At 41.8% G+C, this 25690-nt stretch overlaps 1 protein-coding gene across 6 annotated transcripts; it reads left to right on the forward strand.

Annotated features, from left to right (window-relative positions):
• Positions 1-422: 422 nt before the first annotated feature.
• Positions 423-20384, forward strand: LOC138852011 (zinc fingers and homeoboxes protein 1-like). Of its 6 annotated transcripts, none has more exons than XM_070081616.1 (3): positions 423-472; positions 10363-10524; positions 19164-20384. In XM_070081616.1, exon 3 carries the CDS (start codon positions 19165-19167, stop codon positions 20263-20265), a length of 1101 nt encoding a protein of 366 aa, XP_069937717.1. In that variant the 5' UTR covers positions 423-472; positions 10363-10524; position 19164; the 3' UTR covers positions 20266-20384. The 6 variants fall into 6 exon arrangements, with proteins under 6 accessions (XP_069937717.1, XP_069937720.1, XP_069937718.1 ...); XM_070081617.1 differs by having other exon boundaries at positions 444-524; XM_070081618.1 differs by lacking the exon at positions 423-472 and adding an exon at positions 654-878.
• The last annotated feature ends 5306 nt before the right edge of the window (positions 20385-25690 follow it).

Genomic DNA, 25690 nt, shown 5'->3' on the forward strand with positions numbered 1-25690 from the left:
TCAGACATTCCTTGTGCATAGTCAGCCGTTTAGATGGCTGGATTGTGTTTATATATTTTGTCATTGAAGTCCTTAATGCTCTTATAAATGTATAAGAGATTTGTCAATGAGTATACTAAGGTGAAAGTGGTACGTTTTCAAGGGGGGGGGGGAAGTGTAAGCATTACTAGGTAGGACTCTATCGTTTTTTAATAAGAGTATCTTCTTTTCAAGTGAAGCACAGTACATAAGAGTAGTGTTTGATTTGAGTGCAGCCAGTTCTGATGTCATTATATATATGCTTCTTCGGTATTTGTGTAGTCACAGCAGATTATTGTTTTGCTGCCTGTATCTTGTTACATATTGATTATGTACCCATATATTTTGTACCTGAGTTTTAAATAAAATATAAAAAAAAATACCATCGACAAGTTGGACTCGATACGGCTTACACTGTCAGTGGCCCTTATAAACCCAACAACATCAACAACAAGTATTTAGTTCTCATAAATTTAAACCTTTACAATGGCTTTAAGTAATATTAGGTAGAATTAAGATAAGATTTCGTTCGGATTTTTAACCCCGGAGGGTTAGCCACCCAGGATAACCCAAGAAAGTCAGTGCGTCATCGAGGACTGTCTAACTTATTTCCATTGGGGTCCTTAATCTTGTCCCCCAGGATGCGACCCACACCAGTCGACTAACACCCAGGTACCTATTTGCTGCTAGGTGAACAAGACAATAGGTGTAAGGAAACGTGTCGAAATGTTTCCACCCGCCGGGAATCGAACCCGGGCCCTCCGTGTGTGAAGCGGGAGCTTTAGCCACCTGGCCACCTGGCCACACACCTTAGGTTCATTCAGTAAAGTTTCATGAGCCAGGATGAGTACTGGGGGACGGTGAGTATTATGAGGCAGGATATGTATTGAGGCAGCCGTGTATTGTGAGGGAAGACGTGAATGTAGTGAGGCAAGACTTGTAGTGTAGTGAGGCAAGACTTGTAGTGTAGTGAGGCAAGACTTGTAGTGTAGTGAGGCAAGACTTGTAGTGAGGCAAGACGTGTAGTGTAGTGAGGCAAGACTTGTAGTGTAGTGAGGCAAGACTTGTAGTGAGGCAAGACGTGTAGTGTAGTGAGGCAAGGCGTGTAGTGTAGTGAGGCAAGGCGTGTAGTGTAGTGAGGCAAGGCGTGTAGTGTAGTGAGGCAAGACTTGTAGTGTAGTGAGGCAAGACTTGTAGTGAGGCAAGACGTGTAGTGTAGTGAGGCAAGACTTGTAGTGTAGTGAGGCAAGACTTGTAGTGAGGCAAGACGTGTAGTGTAGTGAGGCAAGACTTGTAGTGTAGTGAGGCAAGGCGTGTAGTGTAGTGAGGCAAGACTTGTAGTGTAGTGAGGCAAGACTTGTAGTGTAGTGAGGCAAGACTTGTAGTGTAGTGAGGCAAGACGTGTAGTGTAGTGAGGCAAGACTTGTAGTGTAGTGAGGCAAGGCGTGTAGTGTAGTGAGGCAAGACTTGTAGTGTAGTGAGGCAAGACTTGTAGTGTAGTGAGGCAAGACTTGTAGTGAGGCAAGACGTGTAGTGTAGTGAGGCAAGACTTGTAGTGTAGTGAGGCAAGGCGTGTAGTGTAGTGAGGCAAGACTTGTAGTGTAGTGAGGCAAGACTTGTAGTGTAGTGAGGCAAGACTTGTAGTGTAGTGAGGCAAGACTTGTAGTGAGGCAAGACGTGTAGTGTAGTGAGGCAAGACTTGTAGTGTAGTGAGGCAAGACTTGTAGTGTAGTGAGGCAAGGCGTGTAGTGTAGTGAGGCAAGGCGTGTAGTGTAGTGAGGCAAGACTTGTAGTGTAGTGAGGCAAGACTTGTAGTGTAGTGAGGCAAGACTTGTAGTGTAGTGAGGCAAGACGTGTAGTGTAGTGAGGCAAGACTTGTAGTGTAGTGAGGCAAGACTTGTAGTGTAGTGAGGCAAGACTTGTAGTGTAGTGAGGCAAGACTTGTAGTGTAGTGAGGCAAGACTTGTAGTGTAGTGAGGCAAGACTTGTAGTGTAGTGAGGCAAGGCGTGTAGTGTAGTGAGGCAAGACTTGTAGTGTAGTGAGGCAAGGCGTGTAGTGTAGTGAGGCAAGACTTGTAGTGAGGCAAGACGTGTAGTGTAGTGAGGCAAGACTTGTAGCGTAGTGAGGCAAGACTTGTAGTGTAGTGAGGCAAGACGTGTAGTGTAGTGAGGCAAGACTTGTAGTGTAGTGAGGCAAGGCATGTAGTGTAGTGAGGCAAGACTTGTAGTGAGGCAAGACGTGTAGTGTAGTGTAGTGAGGCAAGACTTGTAGTGTAGTGAGGCAAGACTTGTAGTGTAGTGAGGCAAGACTTGTAGTGTAGTGAGGCAAGGCGTGTAGTGTAGTGAGGCAAGACTTGTAGTGTAGTGAGGCAAGACTTGTAGTGTAGTGAGGCAAGACTTGTAGTGTAGTGAGGCAAGACTTGTAGTGAGGCAAGACGTGTAGTGTAGTGAGGCAAGACGTGTAGTGTAGTGAGGCAAGACTTGTAGTGTAGTGAGGCAAGACGTGTAGTGTAGTGAGGCAAGACGTGTAGTGTAGTGAGGCAAGACGTGTAGTGTAGTGAGGCAAGACTTGTAGTGTAGTGAGGCAAGGCGTGTAGTGTAGTGAGGCAAGACTTGTAGTGTAGTGAGGCAAGACTTGTAGTGAGGCAAGGCGTGTAGTGTAGTGAGGCAAGACTTGTAGTGTAGTGAGGCAAGACTTGTAGTGAGGCAAGACGTGTAGTGTAGTGAGGCAAGACTTGTAGTGTAGTGAGGCAAGACTTGTAGTGTAGTGAGGCAAGACGTGTAGTGTAGTGAGGCAAGACTTGTAGTGTAGTGAGGCAGGATGTGTAGTGCAGTAAGGCAAGACGTGTAGTGTAGTGAGGCAGGACGTGTAGTGCAGTAAGGCAAGACGTGTAGTGTAGTGAGGCAGGACGTGTAGTGCAGTAAGGCAAGACGTGTAGTGTAGTGAGGCAAGACGTGTAGTGCAGTAATGCAAGACTTGTAGTGTAGTGAGGCAGGACGTGTAGTGCAGTAAGGCAAGACGTGTAGTGTAGTGAGGCAAGACGTGTAGTGCAGTGAGGCAAGGCATGTAATGCAGTGAGGCAAGACGTGTAGTGCAGTGAGGCAAGGCGTGTAGTGCAGTGAGGCAAGACGTGTAGTATAGTGAGGCAGGGCGTGTAGTGCCGTGAGGCAAGACATGTAGTGCAGTGAGGCAAGACGTGTAGTGCAGTGAGGCAAGGCGTGTAGTGCAGTGAGGCAAGACGTGTAGTGCAGTGAGGCAAGGCGTGTAGTGCAGTGAGGCAAGGCGTGTAGTGCAGTGAGGCAAGACGTGTAGTATAGTGAGGCAGGGCGTGTAGTGCCGTGAGGCAAGACATGTAGTGCAGTGAGGCAGGACGTGTAGTGCAGTGAGGCAAGACGTGTAGTGCAGTGAGGCAAGACGTGTAGTGCAGTGAGGCAAGACGTGTAGTATAGTGAGGCAGGGCGTGTAGTGCCGTGAGGCAAGACATGTAGTGCAGTGAGGCAGGACGTGTAGTGCAGTAAGGCAAGACGTGTAGTGTAGTGAGGCAAGGCATGTAATGCAGTGAGGCAAGACGTGTAGTGCAGTGAGGCAAGGCGTGTAGTGCAGTGAGGCAAGGCGTGTAGTGTAGTGAGGCAAGGCATGTAGTGCAGTGAGGCAAGACGTGTAGTGCAGTGAGGCAAGGCGTGTAGTGCAGTGAGGCAAGACGTGTAGTGTAGTGAGGCAAGGCATGTAGTGCAGTGAGGCAAGACGTGTAGTGCAGTGAGGCAAGGCGTGTAGTGCAGTGAGGCAAGGCGTGTAGTGCAGTGAGGCAAGACGTGTAGTGCAGTGAGGCAAGACGTGTAGTGCAGTGAGGCAAGGCATGTAATGCAGTGAGGCAAGACGTGTAGTGTAGTGAGACAGGACGTGTAGTGCAGTGAGGCAAGGCGTGTAGTGCAGTGAGGCAAGACGTGTAGTGTAGTGAGACAGGACGTGTAGTGTAGTGAGGCAGGACGTGTAGTGCAGTGAGGCAAGACGTGTAGTATAGTGAGGCAGGGCGTGTAGTGCCGTGAGGCAAGACATGTAGTGCAGTGAGGCAGGACGTGTAGTGCAGTAAGGCAAGGCGTGTAGTGTAGTGAGGCAAGGCGTGTAGTGCAGTGAGGCAAGGCATGTAATGCAGTGAGGCAAGATGTGTAGTGTAGTGAGGCAAGACGTGTAGTGCAGTGAGGCAAGGCGTGTAGTGCAGTGAGGCAAGGCGTGTAGTGCAGTGAGGCAAGACGTGTAGTGCAGTGAGGCAAGACGTGTAGTGTAGTGAGGCAAGACGTGTAGTGTAGTGAGACAGGACGTGTAGTGCAGTGAGGCAAGGCGTGTAGTGCAGTGAGGCAAGACGTGTAGTGTAGTGAGGCAAGACGTGTAGTGCAGTGAGGCAAGGCGTGTAGTGCAGTGAGGCAAGGCGTGTAGTGCAGTGAGGCAAGACGTGTAGTGCAGTGAGGCAAGGCGTGTAGTGCAGTGAGGCAAGACGTGTAGTGTAGTGAGGCAAGACGTGTAGTGCAGTGAGGCAAGGCGTGTAGTTCAGTTAGGGAAGACGTGTAGTGTAGTGAGGCAGGGCATGTAGTGCAGTGAGGCAAGATGTGTAGTGTAGTGAGGTAGGGCATGTAGTGCAGTGAGGCAAGATGTGTAGTGTAGTGAGGTAGGGCATGTAGTGCAGTGAGGCAAGACGTGTAGTGCAGTGAGGCAGGACATGCAGTGTGAGGCAGAGCATATATTGTGAGGCAGGACATGTAGTGTAGTGAAGCAGGGCATGTAGTGCAGTGAGGCAGGGCATGTAGTGTGAGGCAGGACATGTATTGTGAGGCAGAGCGTGTATTGTGAGGCATGACGTGTAGTGTAGTGAGGCAGGGCGTGTTTACCTGGAGTTTACCTGGAGAGAGTTCCGGGGGTCAACGCCCCCGCGGCCCGGTCTGTGACCAGGCCTCCTTGTGGATCAGAGCCTGATCAACCGGGCTGTTGCTGCTGGCTGCACGCAAACCAACGTACGAGCCACAGCCCGGCTGATCAGGAACTGACTTTAGGTGCTTGTCCAGTGCCAGCTTGAAGACTGCCAGGGGTCTGTTGGTAATCCCCCTTATGTGTGCTGGGAGGCAGTTGAACAGTCTCGGGCCCCTGACACTTATTGTATGGTCTCTTAACGTGCTAGTGACACCCCTGCTTTTCAGTGTGTAGTGAGGCAGGGCGTGTGTAGTGAGGCAGGGCGTGTGTAGTGAGGCAGGGCGTGTAGTGTGAGGCAGAGCGTGTATTGTGAAGCAGGACGTGTAGTGTAGTGAGGCAGGGTATGTAGTGTGAGGCAGAGAGTGTATTGTGAGGCAGGATATGTATTGTGAGGCAGGGCGTGGAGTGTAGTGAGGCAGGGAATGTATTGTGAGTCAGGGCGTGTAGTGAAGTGAGGCAGAGCATGTATTGTAAGGCAGAGTGTGTATTGTGAGGCAGGACGTGTAGTGTAGTGAGGCAGGGCATGTAGTGTAGTGAGGCAGAGCGTGTATTGGGAGGCAAGGCGTGTAGTGTTGAGGCAGGGTGTGTAGTGTAGTGAAACAGGGCGTGTAGTGAAGTGAGGCAGAGCGTGTAGTGAAGTGAGGCAGAGCGTGTATTTATGAAGCAGGGCGTGTAGTGTAGTGAGGCAGAGTGTGCAGTGTAGTAAGGCAGGGCATGTATTGTGAGGCAGGGCGTGTATTGTCAGGCAAGGGATGTATTGTAGTGAGGCAGGGCGTGTACTGCGAGGCAGAGCGTGTATTGTGAGGCAGTGTGTATTATGAGGCAGGGCATGTATTGTGAAGTAGGGTGTGTATTATAGTGAGGCTGAGGCTGGGCATGTATTGTAGTGAGGCAGAACGTGTTTACCTGGAGTGAGTTCCGGGGGTCTATGCCCCCACGGCCTGGTCTGTGACCAGGCCTCCTGGTGGCTCAGAGCCTGATCAACCAGGCTGTTACTGCTGGCTGCACGCAATCCAACGTACGAGCCACAGCCTGGCTGGTCAGGAACCGACTTTAGGTGCTTGTCCAGTGCCTGCTTGAAGACAGCCAGGGGTCTATTGGTAATCCCCCTTATGTATGCTGGGAGGCAGTTGAACAGTCTCGGGCCCCTGACACTTATTGTATTGTCTCTTAACATGCTAGTGACACCCCTGCTTTTCATTGAGGGGATGTTGCATCGTCTGCCGAGTCTTTTGCTTTCATTGTGAGTGATTTTTGTGTGCAAGTTTGGCACTAGTCCCTCTAGGATTTTCCAGGTGTATATAATCATGTATCTCTCCCGCCTGCGTTCCAGGGAATGGAGGTTCAGGAACCTCAAGCGCTCCCAGTAATTGAGGTGTTTTATCTCCGTTATGCGCGCCGTGAAGGTTCTCTGTACATTTTCTAGGTCAGCAATTTCACCTGCCTTGAAAGGTGCTGTTAGTGTGCAGCAATATCCCAGCCTAGATAGAACAAGCGACCTGAAGAGTGTCATCATGGGCTTGGCCTCCCTAGTTTTGAAGGTTCTCATTATCCATCCTGTCATTTTTCTAGCAGATGCAATTGATACAATGTTATGGTTCTTGAAGGTGAGATCCTCTGACATGATCACTCCCAGGTCTTTGACGGTGGTTTTTCGCTCTGTTTTGTGGCCAGAATTTGTTTTGTACTCTGATGAAGTTTTAATTTCCTCATGTTTACCATATCTGAGTAATTGAAATTTCTCATCGTTGAACTTCATATTGTTTTCTGCAGCCCACTGAAAGATTTGGTTGATGTCCACCTGGAGCCTTGCAGTGTCTGCAATGGAAGACACTGTCATGCAGATTCGCGTGTCATCTGCAAAGGAAGACACTGTGCTGTGGCTGACATCCTTGTCTGTCAGATATGAGGATGAGGAACAAGATGGGAGCGAGTACTGTGCCTTGTCGAACAGAGCTTTTCACCGTAGCTGCCTCGGACTTTACTCTGTTGACGACTACTCTCTGTGTTCTGTTAGTGAGGAAATTATAAATCCATCGACCGACTTTTCCTGTTATTCCTTTAGCACGCATTTTGTGCGCTATTACGCCATGGTCACACTTGTCGAGGTACTTGTGAGGCAGAGCATGCATTGTGAGGTAGGGCGTGTATTGTAGAGAGGCAGGGCATGTATTGTAGTGAGGCAGGGCGTGTATTGTAGTGAGGCAGGGCATGTATTGTAGTGAGGCATGGTGTGTATTGTATTGAGGCAGGGTGTGTATTGTAGAGGCAGGGCATGTATTGTAGTGAGGCAGGGCTTGTATTGTAGTGAGGCAGGGCGTGTATTGTGAGGTAGGGCGTGTATTGTAGAGAGGCAGGGCATGTATTGTAGTGAGGCAGGGTGTGTATTGTAGTGAGTCAGGGCATGTATTGTAGTGAGGCATGGTGTGTATTGTATTGAGGCAGGGTGTGTATTGTAGAGGCAGGGCATGTATTGTAGTGAGGCAGGGCTTGTATTGCGCGGCAGAGCATATACAGTGGACCCCCGCATAACGATTACCTCCGAATGCGACCAATTATGTAAGTGTATTTATGTAAGTGCATTTGTACGTGTATGTTTGGGGGTTTGAAATGGACTAATCTACTTCACAATATTCCTTATGGGAATAAATTCGGCCAGTACTGGCACCTGAACATACTTATGGAGTGAAAAAATATCGTTAACCGGGGGTCCACTGTACTGTAGTGAGGCAGGGTGTGTAGTGTGAGGCAGGGTGTGTAGTGTGAGGCAGGGTGTGTAGTGTGAGGCAGGGTATGTATTGTGAGGCAAGGCGTGTATTGTAGAGAGGTAGGGCATGTATTTTAGTGAGGCAGGGTTTGTGTTGTAGTGAGGCAGGGCATGTATTGTAGTGAGGCAGGGTGTGTATTGAGGCAGAGTGTGTATTGTAGTGAGGCAGGGCATATATTGTGAGTCAGAGCGTGTATTGTAGTGAGGCAGCGTGTGTATTGTAGTGAGGCAGGGAGTGTATTGTGAGGCAGAGTGTGTATTGTAGTGAGGCAGGGCATGTTTTATGAGGCAGAGCATGTATTGTAGTGAGGCAGAGCATGTATTGTAGTGAGGCAGGGTGTGTATTGTTGTGAGGCAGGGCATGTAATGTGAGGCAGGGCGTGTAATGTGAGGCAGAGCATGTATTAAGAACATAAGAACATAAGAAAGGAGGAACACTGCAGCAGGCCTGTTGGCCCGTACTAGGCAGGTCCTTTACAATTCATCCCACTAACAAACATTTGACCAACCCAATTTTCAATGCCACCCAAGAAACAAGCTCCGATGTGCAAGTCCCTCTCAAATCCAACCCCTCCCACTCATGTACTTATCCAACCTAAATTTGAAACTACCCAAAGTCCTAGCCTCAGTAACCCAACTAGGTAGACTGTTCCACTCATCAACTACCCTATTTCCAAACCAATACTTTCCTATGTCCTTTCTAAATCTAAACTTATCTAATTTAAATCCATTACTGCGGGTTCTCTCTTGGAGAGATATCCTCAAGACCTTGTTAATATCCCGGCAGAGCGCGTATTGAGGCAGAGCATGTATTGTAGTGAGGCAGGGCATGTATTGTGAGGGAGAGCATGTAGTGAGGCAGGGCATGTATTGTGAGGCAGAACATGTATTATGGGGCAGGGCATGTATTGTATTGAGGCAGGGCATGTATTGTGAGGCAATGTGTGTATTGTGAGGCAAGGTGTGTATTGTAGTTAGGCTGGGTGTGTATTGTGAGGCTGGGCATGTATTGTAGTGAGGCAGGGTGTGAATTGTAGAGAGGCAGGGTATGTATTGTAGTGAGGCAGAGAGTGTATTGTAGTGAGGCAGGCTGTGTATTGTAGTGAGGCAGAGCATGTATTGTAGTGAGGCAGGGTTTGTATTGTAGTGAGGCAGGGTATGTATTGTAGTGAGGCAGGGCATGTATTGTGAGGCAGAATGTGTATTGTGAGGCAGGGCATGTATTGTGAGGCAGAGTGTGTATTGTGAGGCAGAGCATGTATTGTAAGGCAGAGCATGTATTGTGAGGCAGAGCATGTATTGTGAGGCAGAGTGTGTATTGTGAGGCAAGGTGATTGTCTCATGAGGTATATCTATAGCTGGATCGTGGCACATCAGGCTCATAACCTAAGGTGCCGAGTTCAATCCCCGACAAGTCTAGACTTGAATCATCAGCATGATGATATAATACCTACAACTGTGTACGAGTTGAAATTCAGCCACTATTTTACACTTTTATATGCATATATACAATCTCCCCTAAGGGAGGTGCTGGTGAAGTGCTCTTGATCAAAGGAACCGGACCTGTGCTCCAGTTCTCTGAATTGAGCCTGAATGTCTTCTGTTATTGTAGACACTTTATGACCCTTATGGGTTTAGCACATTCCTATGAATGTTGGAATTAAAATATATACCACAAATTTCTTGTGTGAATTGTTATTTTGGGAGATATAAGGAAAATTAATACATTTATTTAGGTTCCACAGCATACTGAGGCATGTCTTGCACCTGGCTTAATGTAAATAAAGATGGATGGTGTTTTCAGCTCATGTAACTTACCTGACCTGTTCGATTTCTGCTGAGTAGCTGTTGGCAACTATAGCCAATAATAATAATAATACATAATAATAATAATAATCTTTAGTTCTATGAAGCATACATAGGAGTTACAATGATTGAGTTTATAGTTCATTTGATTACTTTTGTGATACAATAATAATGTGATACATTTGAATGCTCAAAGAAAACCACTTAATATGCAGAGCATTTTGGGCTAACTAATCCTAAAATTTACATACTACTGTACTTAATTCTGAGCAGCCGGAATAAGCATACTGTTTTAGCCAATATCTCGCAAAATAACAGTTTACACAAAAGTACTTGCTTATTGTGTGGTGTACACAGTTTATATGTATTGTAAAATGTAAACTAATTCTGGAGCTCTGCTAATCATGGGGGAGCACTAAACCTGGGGTGGGGATGGAAGGTATTCAGGCTCAATTAAGGGAACCAGAACACAGATTCAATTCCCTAGATCAAGAGCCCCTCACCAGCATCAAGAAACTTCCCTTGAAGGGACATAGTTGGTAACCTTAGCCAAGTCTGTAACATGTTGCTTCTGTTTACCTAGCTGTAAGTAACCATTTGGTGCTAGCTGACTGCTGTGGATTAGGTGCATCCTGAGAAAGAGTTCCAAAGCAGTCTTAATGGAAGTAAGAAACATTGCTAATCTTTCTTGGGTTACCCTAGATTAATAGTATTATCTGTATCACAGACCCGATTATAGTTGATAGTCTACACTATTACTTACTGTACAGGTCTCTTCATGCTCATACAGTGTTCTCTATGTTCACAGCATTGTTGTTAGCATGTGAACCCATGCTAACCTAGTTGGATGAATCTTATGTATCCAGCTGGCCCAGTGGCTAACTCGTCGATCTGGAGTTTTACGACTCATTTGCTGCGAGTTCAAGCCCCACAAAACAACAACATCAACAACAAAAGTTTATTTGCAGAGGTTACTGTGTGTGTTTACATTTCATAATTTGACTGGTACAAAGAAAGCCACTATCATGCCAGGGCATTTCAGGCAGACTTAACCTAATACTTAACCCTTAAACAGTCCAAATGTATATATACGTTCTCTCGCGTAGTGCCCCAAACATATACATGTATATATTTATTTATTTATTTATTTATTTATTTATTTATTTCCAATTTGAGCACACATACAGAGGTACAAAAAAATACAGATAAGAGCAGCATGCCAAAGCCACTTATACTATGCATAGCATTACGGGCTGGCTTAAAATTAACTTAAGATTAACTAAGCAATGATGAATTCAGTGATAAAACATTATTGTAAACAGATTACTATAAAGCACAAATGAGTATTACAAAGACAGGTCATATGGTTGCATGCATTGCTGTACATTCAGTTGTATGGAGTATTCTGTTAGGTAGTGTATTTAAAAAATAATAAAGTTAGATTGGGTTTTAGGTTTAACATTTATGTGATATAATTGTGAGAAACATTTAAGATATACAATTTATAAGGTTCAGTTATTCAGTATTTATTTGGTTTTGGGTGAGTAAGTGATCTTTGAGAAGAGACTTGAATTTATAAACAGGTAGTGTTTCTTTTATATTTACAGGTAATGAATTCCAGATTTTAGGGCCTTTTATGTGCATTGAGTTTTTGCATAGTGTGAGATGGACACGAGGAACATCAAAGAGTGATCTGTGCCTTGTGTTATGGTCATGTGTTCTGTTGAGGTTGGCAAGGAGATGTTTGAGGGGAGGGTTAATATCAGAGTTAAGTGTTCTATGTATGTAATAGGTGCAGTAATAAGTATGGATGTTTTGTATGGTGAGTAGGTTTAGTGTATTGAATATTGGTGGAGTGTGCTGCCTGTAGTGAGAATTTGTTATCATTCTAACTGCAGCCTTTTGTTGGGTAATTAGTGGTCTGAGATGGTTAATTGTTGTTGAGCCCCATGCACAAATTCCATAGGTGAGATAGGGGTAAATAAGAGAGTGATATAGGGCCAGGAGGGCTGACTGTGGAACATAGTACCGTATCTTCGATAGTATGCCTACAGTCTTGGAAATTTTCTTAGAAATTTGTTGTATATGTGTATGAAATTTGAGTCTATTATCAAGGTGGATTCCTAAGAATTTTCCCTCTGTTAGCTTTGTGATAGGTGATCCGTTTATCATTATGTTAAGAGGGACATCTGTAGCTCTGTTACCAAACTGAATGAAGTAGGTTTTGTCAATGTTTAGTGTAAGTTTGTTAGTCCTCATCCAGGTAGATATTTTCTGTAATTCGGTATTTACAGTATTGGCTAGCGTGACTGGGCTCGGGTGAGAGAAGACGTATGTAGTGTCATCTGCAAATAGTGTGGGTTTGAGTAATTGCGAAGCATTTGGAAGGTCATTTATGTATAGGAGAAAGAGAAGAGGGCCAAGGACACTTCCCTGTGGGACACCAACTGTAATTGGTTGCGCAGAAGAGTTTGCCCCATTTGCGTACACATATTGGCTTCTGTTGCTGAGGTATGACTTGAGGTAGTTGAGGGAGTGCCCTCTTATACCATAGTGTGACAATTTTACGTGGAGCAAGTCATGGTCAACTGTATCAAAAGCTTTACGTAAGTCAATGAAGATCCCCAGTGGGACTTCTTTTTTCTCTATTGCAGTGTATATATGTTCTAGCATGTGTATAATAGCATCATTAGTATTTTTATTAGGCCTGAATCCAAATTGGCAGGGGTTGAGTATGTTTTGGGAGATAAGGTAGGAGTAGATTCGTTTATGAATTAATTTTTCGAAGATTTTTGAGAGAGGGTGTAAGTTGGATATTGGCCTATAGTTATTCAACTCTGTTTGGTCTCCTCCTTTGTGGATCGGGGTGACCCTTGCTATTTTGAGTACTGTAGGGAAGGTGGAGGATTCAATGGATTTGTTAAAGAGTGTTGCAATGATTGGTGATAGCACTTGTGACACTTTTTTGTATATAAAGGGTGGTAAGGTATTTAAATCTCCTGCCTTGTTTTTTAGTGCGTTGATAATAAGGGAGACTTCGTATGGGTTAGTCGGAGCTAGGAACAGTGTGTTCGGGTAGTTGCCGGTGAGGTAGTCATTTGGTGGGGTATCTGAGCTTGGGATTTTATTGGCAAGGTTTTGTCCTATAGTGGAGAAGAAATCATTGAGTCTGTTTGCTGTTTCTGTTGGTGGGAGTTGGGGTTCATCTGATTTTGCTAATTTTATTTCGCTATTTCGTGATATCTTTTTTGTTCCCAGAATTTCTGATAGGGTTTTCCAGGTCTTTTTTATATCACCTCGTAAGTTGGATAATCTGTTCTCATAATACAATTTTTTTGCCCTTCTTATCAGGCTGGTTAGGATTGACGAGTAACGTTTTGTTTGGTCTCTGGTTATGTGACCCATTCTGTACTGTTTTTCATATTGGTGTTTTGTATTTATGGATTTGAGAATGCTGGGTGTTAGCCAGGGACTGTTCAGTCTCTTAGCTGTCATCTGTTTAGTTTTTTTAGGGCAGTGCTTGTTATAGAGGTATTGGGTCTTTTTTAGAAAATTATTAATACATTCGTCAATATCTGTATAGATTTCTAGCTCAGTGTGCCAATCAATGTTTGCTACTGCTGTTGTGAAGTTATTAATGGCTGCCTCATTGTGAAGTCTGAAGGTGACTTTAGTAGTGTCTTGGGGTAGTTTACCAAGAGTTGTTATGAGGAAAGTAGGGTAGTGGTCTGTGGTATTATCTGTAATTATGCCTGATTTTAAAGGGGATATGGTGTTGGTCCAGATGTGGTCAAGTAGGGAAACACTAGTCTCTGTAACTCTTGTAGGTTTTGTTACTGTTGGTAGTAACATACAGTTACTCATTGTGTTTGTGAATTCAGTAACGTGTGGGTCCTGGTCTTGCAGGAGATTTATATTGAAGTCACCTGAGAGTAGTAAGTGATCTTTGTTCATGCGTGCATCAGTTATCATACTTCCTAGATTTTGACTAAATTGGCTAATGTTTGACTGTGGAACTCTGTAGATGTTTATCAATGTGAGAGGTTTTTGTAGGTATTTGGATTTGAATTTAGCTATTATATATTCCCCATGTTCATCCCTTGTGCAAGTATTAGTGATACATTCTAGTTGGTCTGAGTAGTATATGGCTGTGCCACCCCCTTGTTGGTCTGGCCTACAGTTGTGTATGGCTGTGTAACCAGGAATGGCATAGACATCTGTACTATCAGGCTTTAGCCAGGTTTCAGTTAGTGTAATGATGGACATATTGGCATGTAAGGAATTTAGTAATGCTATGAGGTCATCGTAATGCTTGCTTAAAGATCTGATATTGTAGTTAAAGATAGTTATGTTGTTGTTGGCACTGAGAAGTGCCTTTGATTGTTCTGCAGTGTAGTAATTACAGTAACTGTTTGATTCATTTAAGTCATTAAATAAGAGGTTGGTATCAGGATCAATGCTTGTAATCATAAGATTTGTAGTGAATCTATAGTTAGAATTAAGTATAAAACAAAGTAAATAGTCTTAAGCTAAAAAATAGCACCTGAATTATTTAACAAATGTGAGCTAAGGTAAATAATGAGCTAAGGGACTAATACAAATAAAGTGATGATCAAATAATGGAGCTTGGGAATATGATAGTAGGTAGTACTATAAAGGTAATTTTTTAAAGTTAGAATTATAGTATAAAATTATAATATAAAAGGGACTAATATAGGTTGTGGTGAACAATAAAGTGGTAATCAAATAAATGAGCTTTGGAATATAATGGCAAAATTGTGAACTTATTCTACTTTAGCACCTGAGAATAGCACCTTGATTATTTTAACAATTGTGAATATATAAACTAGGGTAGTTATATAAAGCTAAAATAAAGGAGAAAATATATAAGGGACTAAAATTAAGTAATGGTAAGCAAAGTTAAATGGACAGATGGTAGGAATTATAATATAAACTTATAATATAAAAATACAATTTGAAATGGTACTTGCAATTGCACTAGAGTCTGGTATAGGTTGTTGACAAGATCAAGATTATAACTAGATTTAAATTGACAAAATAAAATTCACAATTAAAGTACCAAAAGAATAATAGTAAAAAAATAACAATGGTAATGTCTTGGTTATAATATGATAGTAAGATGGTAGACAGGTACACAGGTACAAGGGATAATATAAAGGTTGGGGTTGAATATACAAACTTGAAAATTTGGCAACAAAATGTTATGGGAAGTATAAAATAATGTTTAATGTACAAAAGTAAAATTGACTGGTAGTAAATATGGTGTTTAATAAAATTTTAGTAAGTAATAATGATTACAAAAAAGTGAAAAAGTAATGTTTATTTCATTCAATATTGCACTGGTAGTTATACTTGAGGTTATATGGCAGTACAAGGTAATTAAGAGTAATCTAGGATAGTAAATGTGGTATTAAAACAGGTAAAGGTAATTAGACAAGTAATGGTTATTAAATGTCAAAAATGTTAAGAGTAAATTGAAATTTTAGTAAAAATGATAATTATTAATTTTAGTAAGTAATATCAATTGATAGTATTTAAAAAAATTATTATCACATTTTATTATCACACTGGCCGATTCCCACCAAGGCAGGGTGGCCCGAAAAAGAAAAACTTTCACCATCATTCACTCCATCACTGTCTTGCCAGAAGGGTGCTTTACACTACAGTTTTTAAACTGCAACATTAACACCCCTCCTTCAGAGTGCAGGCACTGTACTTCCCATCTCCAGGACTCAAGTCCGGCCTGCCGGTTTCCCTGAATCCCTTCATAAATGTTACTTTGCTCACACTCCAACAGCACGTCAAGTATTAAAAACCATTTGTCTCCATTCACTCCTATCAAACACGCTCACGCATGCCTGCTGGAAGTCCAAGCCCCTCGCACACAAAACCTCCTTTACCCCCTCCCTCCAACCCTTCCTAGGCCGACCCCTACCCCGCCTTCCTTCCACTACAGACTGATACACTCTTGAAGTCATTCTGTTTCGCTCCATTCTCTCTACATGTCCGAACCACCTCAACAACCCTTCCTCAGCCCTCTGGACAACAGTTTTGGTAATCCCGCACCTCCTCCTAACTTCCAAACTACGAATTCTCTGCATTATATTCACACCACACATTGCCCTCAGACATGACATCTCCACTGCCTCCAGCCTTCTCCTCGCTGCAACATTCATCACCCACGCTTCACACCCATATAAGAGCGTTGGTAAAACTATACTCTCATACATTCCCCTCTTTGCCTCCAAGGACAAAGTTCTTTGTCTCCACAGACTCCTAAGTGCACCACTCACTCTTTTTCCCTCATCAATTCTATGATTCACCTCATCTTTCATAGACCCATCCGCTGACACGTCCACTCCCAAATATCTGAATACGTTCACCTCCTCCATACTCTCTCCCTCCAATCTGATATTCAATCTTTCATCACCTAATCTTTTTGTTATCCTCATAACCTTACTCTTTCCTGTATTCACCTTTAATTTTCTTCTTTTGCACACCCTACCAAATTCATCCACCAATCTCTGCAGCTTCTCTTCAGAATCTCCCAAGAGCACAGTGTCATCAGCAAAGAGCAGCTGTGACAACTCCCACTTTGTGTGTGATTCTTTATCTTTTAACTCCACGCCTCTTGCCAAGACCCTCGCATTTACTTCTCTTACAACCCCATCTATAAATATATTAAACAACCACGGTGACATCACACATCCTTGTCTAAGGCCTACTTTTACTGGGAAAAAATTTCCCTCTTTCCTACATACTCTAACTTGAGCCTCACTATCCTCGTAAAAACTCTTCACTGCTTTCAGTAACCTACCTCCTACACCATACACTTGCAACATCTGCCACATTGCCCCCCTATCCACCCTGTCATACGCCTTTTCCAAATCCATAAATGCCACAAAGACCTCTTTAGCCTTATCTAAATACTGTTCACTTATATGTTTCACTGTAAACACCTGGTCCACACACCCCCTACCTTTCCTAAAGCCTCCTTGTTCATCTGCTATCCTATTCTCCGTCTTACTCTTAATTCTTTCAATTATAACTCTACCATACACTTTACCAGGTACACTCAACAGACTTATCCCCCTATAATTTTTGCACTCTCTTTTATCCCCTTTGCCTTTATACAAAGGAACTATGCATGCTCTCTGCCAATCCCTAGGTACCTTACCCTCTTCCATACATTTATTAAATAATTGCACCAACCACTCCAAAACTATATCCCCACCTGCTTTTAACATTTCTATCTTTATCCCATCAATCCCGGCTGCCTTACCCCCTTTCATTTTACCTACTGCCTCACGAACTTCCCCCACACTCACAACTGGCTCTTCCTCACTCCTACAAGATGTTATTCCTCCTTGCCCTATACACGAAATCACAGCTTCCCTATCTTCATCAACATTTAACAATTCCTCAAAATATTCCCTCCATCTTCCCAATACCTCTAACTCTCCATTTAATAACTCTCCTCTCCTATTTTTAACTGACAAATCCATTTGTTCTCTAGGCTTTCTTAACTTGTTAATCTCACTCCAAAACTTTTTCTTATTTTCAACAAAATTTGTTGATAACATCTCACCCACTCTCTCATTTGCTCTCTTTTTACATTGCTTCACCACTCTCTTAACCTCTCTCTTTTTCTCCATATACTCTTCCCTCCTTGCATCACTTCTACTTTGTAAAAACTTCTCATATGCTAACTTTTTCTCCCCTACTACTCTCTTTACATCATCATTCCACCAATCGCTCCTCTTCCCTCCTGCACCCACTTTCCTGTAACCACAAACTTCTGCTGAACACTCTAACACTACATTTTTAAACCTACCCCATACCTCTTCGACCCCATTGCCTATGCTCTCATTAGCCCATATGAGGTAGTAATATGGACAGAGAAAGTATCAATTCAGCTAATGTTTAAGCGAACAATAGTAAATAACAAAATCACATAAGGTGACTTATGCTTACTAGTAAAATCACAAAATGAGGTAGTTGATTATTTAATTACTAAGAGATTGCACAATGAAATTTGAACAATAATGGAGCAAAACATACACTACACTACGTAGGCTTTTAAGTTGGACATTGTTTAGTTATTCTCTGTAAGATTAGTATCCATGAGAAATCGTGATAGATCATTCTCGTTCGTGATTGTGTACAGTTGACCTACATTTGTTTTCCTAACAAGAATTTTCCCATCCCGTGTGAAGCATTGGTGTATTGTGTCATTATTCTCCCGCTTAAGTTTTCTGACTCTATACAGGAGGTTCTGACGTTTTTTGGTAAGACACTCGTTTATGTATACCTCTTTCTTTACTTTAATAGATGCAATAATTAAGTCTTTTTTCCTTAGCGATGTATACTCATTTACCGACGACTTGGACTTACAACGGGCTCTCTGACCAGTATGCATACCTAAATAATGTATATTAGAGCTGATTTCCTGTATTCTGTTTATTACAATATACAGTACACTACTGTATAAACATTTAAAAATACGTATACTAAAAATGTTATAAATGGTGCAAAGGTGACATTAAAACAGTATCAAAGATGGTTAATACAAGCCCACTACCATTATAGTATGCTCCTTGTTTAGTGACGAATTCGTTTACTAACATTGTCTTAGGAATGGAACTCTGTTGTTAAGTGAGGAGAGACTGTATTCAGTATTTTATTCTATTATTACTATGATGTAGCCAAATTTTTTAGTTAATAAGTTTCATAGTTTAATGTATTATTATTATTATAATCAAGGGGGAAGCACTAAACCCACAGAGTTATACAGCACCTGTGGGGGATGGGGAAAGCATTCAGATTTAATTCAGGGAAATGGAACACAGATCCAATTCCCTAGATCAAGAGCCCCTCACCAGCATCAAGGAACCTTCCTTGAGGGGATAGTTTAATGTAGACAAGTACTGTAGTACAATTTATGATACAAACATACATTTTTAGGTATGTAATAATGGTTTAACAGCTAAGGGGTAATAATATATTTGGGAGAGTTGCTTCAAAACTGGTTAGAGATTAGCATAGTGTGGGTATGGTTATTATTGAGAGATGAGATGATTTTTAAGTATAGTCCTAAATTGATTTGTGGGCAGGGGACCTCTTGCTGGTTTGGGCAAAGAGTTCCAGATCTTCGGGCCCTTTATATGCATTGCATTTTTGCATAGTGTGAGACAAACACAAGGGATGTCAAAAAGTGTTTTGTGCCTCGTGTTATGCCCGTGTGTTTTGTTGTAGCTGTCTAGGAGAAGTTTGAGTGGAGGGTTTATATTGGAGTTTAATGTTCTGTATACATAGTGGGCACAATAATGTGTGTATATTTTGTATATTAAGTAAGTTCAATCTCTTGAAGAATGGCAGGATGCGTTGTCTGGCAAAGGAGTGGTTTGTTTGCGGTCATGATATTGCGATTTTGTGAGCCACAGGTGTTCGTTAATATAGCATAAGATATACGGTATATTCTAAACCTAATAAGTCTGTTCAGTTTTTATTCATATTTGTTGCATCTCGGGCCATAGTGGCACTTAAATTGCATAATAGTCTTTTAAATGATTGCCTTTTTGTTTCTAGAATGGAATTTGCTGATTTAGATGAGGACCTGTTTGGAGAAGAGCGTCACCATTGCTCCATCGTTGAAACATACAGTGCTCGGGTTTGTGACCCTGGCTGGTTCATGGAAATTCAGGCTGATGAACTGGTCTCCTCTGAGGATAAATTAAGTGCCCAGAAATATAGTGCAGACTATCTGTTTCTTAAAAAAGAATACAATGCTGCAGTTAAAAAGTATGAGGAAGTTTTAAATATATTACTTCCATACCATACAGTTTGTAGAAGAGAATGTTTGGAAGGCTTAGTTAGGTGCCATATTAAGAAAGGAACTCCATATGAAGCTCTTCATTTTGCAGAGGAATTACATTCAACTTCAAAAAACAGTGATCAGACAACAGTAAGTTGCTCAGTTCTAGTGGATGTAAACTTGGCGGTAAGAAACTACAATGAGGCACTAAGAGCAGCTCAAATGCTTGTTACCATTCATCCTCTGAACTGTCATGTATGGATAAAACTTGCATATGTTTATGCGTGTATGTATGATATAATTTTGTCTAGTGTTGAGAAACTTGTGATTGCACACATTCCAAGTGAAACAGTAAAAATTGATCAGGAAACAGTTTCACTTTCTGTTAGCCAGATTTTACCAACAGATGACACAGAAGTTAGTGATGCACAGACTTTTATGAGTTTGAACAATACAGTTAACCAATCACAGAAACAAGGTAATGAAAATTTTGCTAATATGACCAAAAGTAAAAGTGCCAAATTGTCTTGGAAAGAAAAAGGTTTACAATTTGTTGCTACATGCCTTCTAAAATGTTATTACATTCTTAAGAAGACAGAAGGCACTGCATTGAACCTACATTTAGAGCATAATCTAATGTATCAAAAACTGTTGGTAAGTGACATGAAGACTTTACTTGATGAGGAGTCATTAAACCAGATTAGGATGCATGTGTGTGAGGAAACTCAGTCAGGTCAGAGTTCACCAGTACTAGATGATGGTAAAGAATTTGTGGATAGAGGGAGTTCAAAATTTAAATCTCATGACAATGAATTTGATGATGTATCTCCAACTCAAAGTAACTTTGAAGAGAAATGGTTTAGATGGATCAAATAAAAAAAAATTATGCATCTGTATGGTCAACCGAAACTCTGACTCATATCTGGATACAGGATTTAAATAAGTAAATGATGTATGTTTAATCAGTAAATATCACTATGTCCTGTATTGTCATAGCCAAAGCTTTCATTTTCCATATGCTAAAAACAAATATTAAGTGATGACAATGTTTGTTAAGAAAGGTAGTTGCAATATAGTCTTTGAATGGGAAGTTTGCCTAAAATCACACTTATCTCACATGGATGCCAGTATTTTCATGACATACACTTCTTTGGGCTACAATCTCCGTTACACCTTTGTTCAGTACTTCCTTTGTTGTACATGCAGCTTCAAGCCCTTCAACCATGGTGCCTTGATGCTAATGAAAGATTCTTGATCGCAATAACAGTCTATCTTCCTTCCTTGGATTAAACCTGATTACCTCCCATTCTTCAGGTGCTGTATGGCTATGGGTTTAGTGCTTTTCTGGTGAATATAATAATAATCAAACCCTTCAAGAGGAAGGAGTGCCTTGATTCTGGTGAAAGGCTCTTAATTCAAAGAAAATGAGCTATCTACTTCTTCCTTGGATCAAACTCGACTACATCCCATTTCCCAAGCACTGTTTGACCTCTAATGGTTTAGCTCTTCTCACAGATGATGATGATAATGTACAGTAGTTTTAGATTCCCAAGGTTTGCAAGACGCTATTCAGATTATTATTATTGTTATACATAATTAAAAAAAGTGCTAAACCCACTAGGGTCATACAGCACTGCAGGGCAGGGGATGTTGCTGGATTAGAGTAGCAAAGGTGGAGAGAATAACAGAGGTAGAGTTAGAAAGGGCTGTGAAGAGTGCTAAAGGAAGTATTATCAAAGTTTGTGCAATAAACTGGTTGCTGTCAAAAAGTCAAAGAAGGAGTCTGTGTCAAACGTGGGGCCACCAGCAAGGAGGGAAGATAAAGTACAGTCTCTCCTCACTTAGCGATGTACTTGTTTACCGACGACTCAGACTTACGATGGGCTCTCTGACCAGTATTCATACCTAAATAATGTATATTAGGGCTGATTTCCTCTTTTCTGTTTACAGGTCCTCCATCACAAATCCGGCATCATTGGGACCTGTAGTGTGCCGGATTACAGAGTGGTTAGGTTAGAATACACTTAATACAATTAACCAACTTGACTTACACAAAGTTCATTGAACATCAGCAAAAATTGAACATTTCCACTACTTTAAGCTCAATTTCAAGGTGCTTTTCGTCGTGAAACCAATCAAAATTATATCTTCTTCTGTAATATATCTTCCATTCTATCAAATGAGACCAAAAAAACAAGAATACAACCATAAAAGCCATGTGAAAATATGCAGCAAAGAGGCAGCTAATGGCTGAGAAGTGAACTCTTTTATTTATTGTCCGTTTTTTTTGTTTCATTTTTGGTGTACGTTAACAAGCATCTTTCCATCATACATTGCCAAAGTTTCAACAAGATAGCCCATCAAACAACTGACAAAAAAAAAAAATATTTACCAAAAATCATATATGGCAAGCCCAAGCCAGGTACTGGAAATAAGTCACTTTGACTTTTCTGAGTTATCCTAGGTTCTCTATACATAATCTACACATACACTGCTATTTATGATAATCTATTTAACTTTTTTTGTGTTTGCCTGAATAAACTTAATTATTTACTTACTTCTATTCTGTTGACTGAGTACAAGAAACCACCCATTCACTTACCCAATAAAGTGGCCAGAAATTGGCAATTTGGCCAATTCCACACAAATTTCAACAGATGCCAATTTCAAAATAGGGTCCAGAATAAACAATGCAGCCATTCCTGGCACTAAAATAACATTTTCTCTGTTCATTAGTCATGGCTACAGGCCCCTCTTATATTACTCTTGCTTTCCATTTTGAATTTTTATTCACACAGAAAATGGAAGATTTACTGTTATGCAGACTGCTGCATTATTGTAATAATTGTATAAATAATGTCAACCCATTCTTGACTGCATATTGGAATTTGGACTGGCAGGCACACACATATTAGACGGTGACGTACGTCATTTGTTTACTCTTGAACATCGCTAAAGAACAGAACATTTCCGCTGCTGTGAGCGCAGTTTCAAGGTACTTTTCGTCGTGAAAGCAATCCAAATCATATCTATTTCTGTAATATATTTTCCATTCTATCAAATGAGACCAAAAACACGAGAATACAACCATAAAAACCATACGAAAATATACTGCTAAGAGGAGGCTAATGGCCGAGAAGTGAACTCCGTTATTTATAGTCTGATTTCTTTCATTTTTGGTGTACGTTAACAAGCATCTTTCCATCATACATTGCCCAAGTTTCAATAAGATAGCCCAACAAACAACTGAGAGAAAAATAATAATAATAATATCTTTATTTACTACACATATATGTATGTACATGGCATACAGGCCTAGCTGACATCAGTGACATACTACTATATAGAAAGCCACTTGTTATGCTAAGCATTTCAGGCAAATTAGGTCAGTGTCCCAGGATAACACCCACACCAGTCCACTAACACCCAGGTACCCATTTACTGATGGGTGAACATAGACAACAGGTGTAAAGAAACACACCCAATATTTCTACCCAGGCTGGGAACTGAACATTTACCAAAAACCATATATGGCTAGCCCATGCCAGGTACTAGAGATAAGCCACTTTGTCCGACTTTTTTGGATAATCTGCGTAGAGAAAATAGCTTTTTTGTTTCAGTTTTATGGTGCAGTACGAATGTACATCACAGCCATGTGCTATGCTCTGTTTTCTCTAACATAAGCCCCCAAGACAGGGATAGGAGAATGGTACAGTGGACCCCCGCCCAACGGCAGCATCAAGTAACGGCAAATTCGTCTAATGGTGCTCTTTGGCATCAAAAAATTGGCTCTACCAACTACGAAAAACTCATCTAATGGCATGCGGCTTGAGCGGGCCCAGCCACTCCAAGATTCCGTGTATAGCCAGTGTGCCAATGTTTACAAGCCATTGCGGTCGATTCCAAGTGTACCTGTGATATATTTTGTATCATTCCAGTGTTTTTAGTGCTTGTAACTGCTAAATAAACCACCATGGGCCCCAAGAAAGCTTCTAGTGCTAAAAAGGGTGAGAAATACTCTCGAAATACCATCATACCACGGTCAGCTGCTGCTGCAACACCATCAGCTGCTGCTGCTGCTGTACTACCATAAGCTGTTGCTGCACCACCGTCAGCTGCTGCTGTACCACAGTCAGCTGCTGCTGCACTACCATCAGCTGTTGCTGCAACACCATCAGCTGCTGCTGTACTACCATAAGCTGTTGCTGCACCACCATCAGCTGCTGCTGCACCATGGTCAGCTGTACTACTCGAAGATGTGGAGAGACTATTGATGGTGTGGCTTATCGAGAATACCGAGAAACAGTTAACCCCAGAGGGTTAGCTACCCGGGATAACCCAAGAAAGTCAGTGTGTCATCGAGGACTGTCTAACTTATTTCCATTGGGGTCCTTAATCTTGTCCCCCAGGATGCGACCCACACCAGTCAACTAACACCCTGGTGACCAGGAAAAAAAGCCTGGAACTAGTGCTCATATTGGTGAATTTAAGGCCAGCAAAGGTTGCTTTGAGAGATTTAAGAATCGTAGTGGCATACACAGTGTGATAAGGCATAGCGAAGCTGAAAAATTCCAACCCCAACAAGTGTTCAATTGTGACAAAACAGGCCTGTTCTGGAAGAAAATGCCAAACAGGACCTACATTACTCAGGAGGAGAAAGCACTCCCAGGACACAAGCTTATGAAAGACAGGCTAACTCTCATGTTTTGTTGTAATGTTAGTGGGGATTGCAAAGTGAAGTCTTTACTCATGTATCACTGTGAAAATCCCAGTGTGTTCAAGAAAAACAGTGTCTCATCACTCTTCAATAAAGGTAAGTGTCATTTTAGTATTTATGTATGCATTGTGCATGTCTAATTGTTTTCTGTGTAGGGAAATGTATATTTCACATAGAAAAAAATTATTTTTTAACAGTTTTGGCTGTCTGGAATGGCAAATTCGGCTAACGGCTAGCTCTCTGGAACGGATTAATGCCGTTGGTCGAGGTTCCACTGTACTTGTATCCCGTATCCTCTTCATACCTCCGTTGAACTGCTCGGTATTATGCCAAATATTATTCATTCTGGAGTATTTAACATGTTTTTTATGTTATTTATATTGTTTTTTATGTCATATTAGATCATTTGTGATAGGCAAATAAGCTGTAGTGTTGATATTAGTGCAATAATAAAGCATATTCCCCTGCATCATGATACTGAGCTCATGGCAACTGACAGTGGCTTCAAAGCCACCTTATCTTTAGTGGGCAATGTACTGTGTAGGTGCTTTACACAACGAGAAGCATTTCTTTTATTCGTTGGAACACGACTAGGGCTAAAAGTAAGCAGGTTATAACAATAAATGGAGAAAAGGAAATTGGAATGACTTATGCAGTAAGTAGCGCTATCAAACAATAGCAGCAGGTTGTTGTGGCGACCCTGGAAATTTGAAATTAATGCTAGCAGAAATTAGTGCCGGATTTGTGATGGTGGACCTATATTACAACATACAGTACACTACTGTATAAACATTTAAAAATAGTATACTAAAAATTTGTAAATGATGCAAAGGTAACATTATAACAATATCAAAGATGGTTGACACAAACCCACTACCATTATAGTATGCTCCTTGCTTAGCAGCAAATTTGTTTACCAACGTGGTCTTACGAACGAAACTCCATCGTTAAGTGAGGAGAGGCTGTAAGGGTGTTAGAGAGGTGATGATGTCAGAGGAAAATTCTGTGTGCTCACTGAAAGACAGAACAGTCCAACAGAATATGGCAAACTGAAATTGGAAAAAGACAATTCTCACAGATATTCAGATTCAGATATTCACAGATTAACAATACAAATTCATTCACAGATTCAGGATATTCATTCTCTTCCTAGTCTCCCTGCAATCCCCGTTGGGGAGGGGAACCTTTACCTTTCGTCTTCATCCTTGGATCAAGATGAATTCTCCCAACAGGGTCAAGATCAAACCCTCCAATGGGACAGTGAATGACTCCACGAAGCTAGCCCTTGCCACTGCCATTGGTAATGGTCTTCATGTCAAGATTAACACAATTCTGTCACTGAAAGAAGCTTTTGTTGTAGTCTGCGACGGCGATGTCGAAGCAGAAAAACTACTTACCTCATCTGCTATGACTACTCTCTCAGACCTTGGCTTTCAGGTCATGTCATCTGCAAATCGTGCCAAACGATCTGTCTTTTTGAAGCGACTGGATAAAATGATCACTTCTCAGCTTCTCGATGAGCTGAAGACTTCTATTGAAGATCAGAATTCATGGGTGAAGGTCAACCATCTCTCCAAGATACCT

The sequence above is a fragment of the Cherax quadricarinatus genome, unplaced genomic scaffold (assembly GCF_038502225.1).
Source record: "Cherax quadricarinatus isolate ZL_2023a unplaced genomic scaffold, ASM3850222v1 Contig3357, whole genome shotgun sequence".
NCBI classification, from domain to species: Eukaryota; Metazoa; Arthropoda; class Malacostraca; order Decapoda; family Parastacidae; genus Cherax; species Cherax quadricarinatus.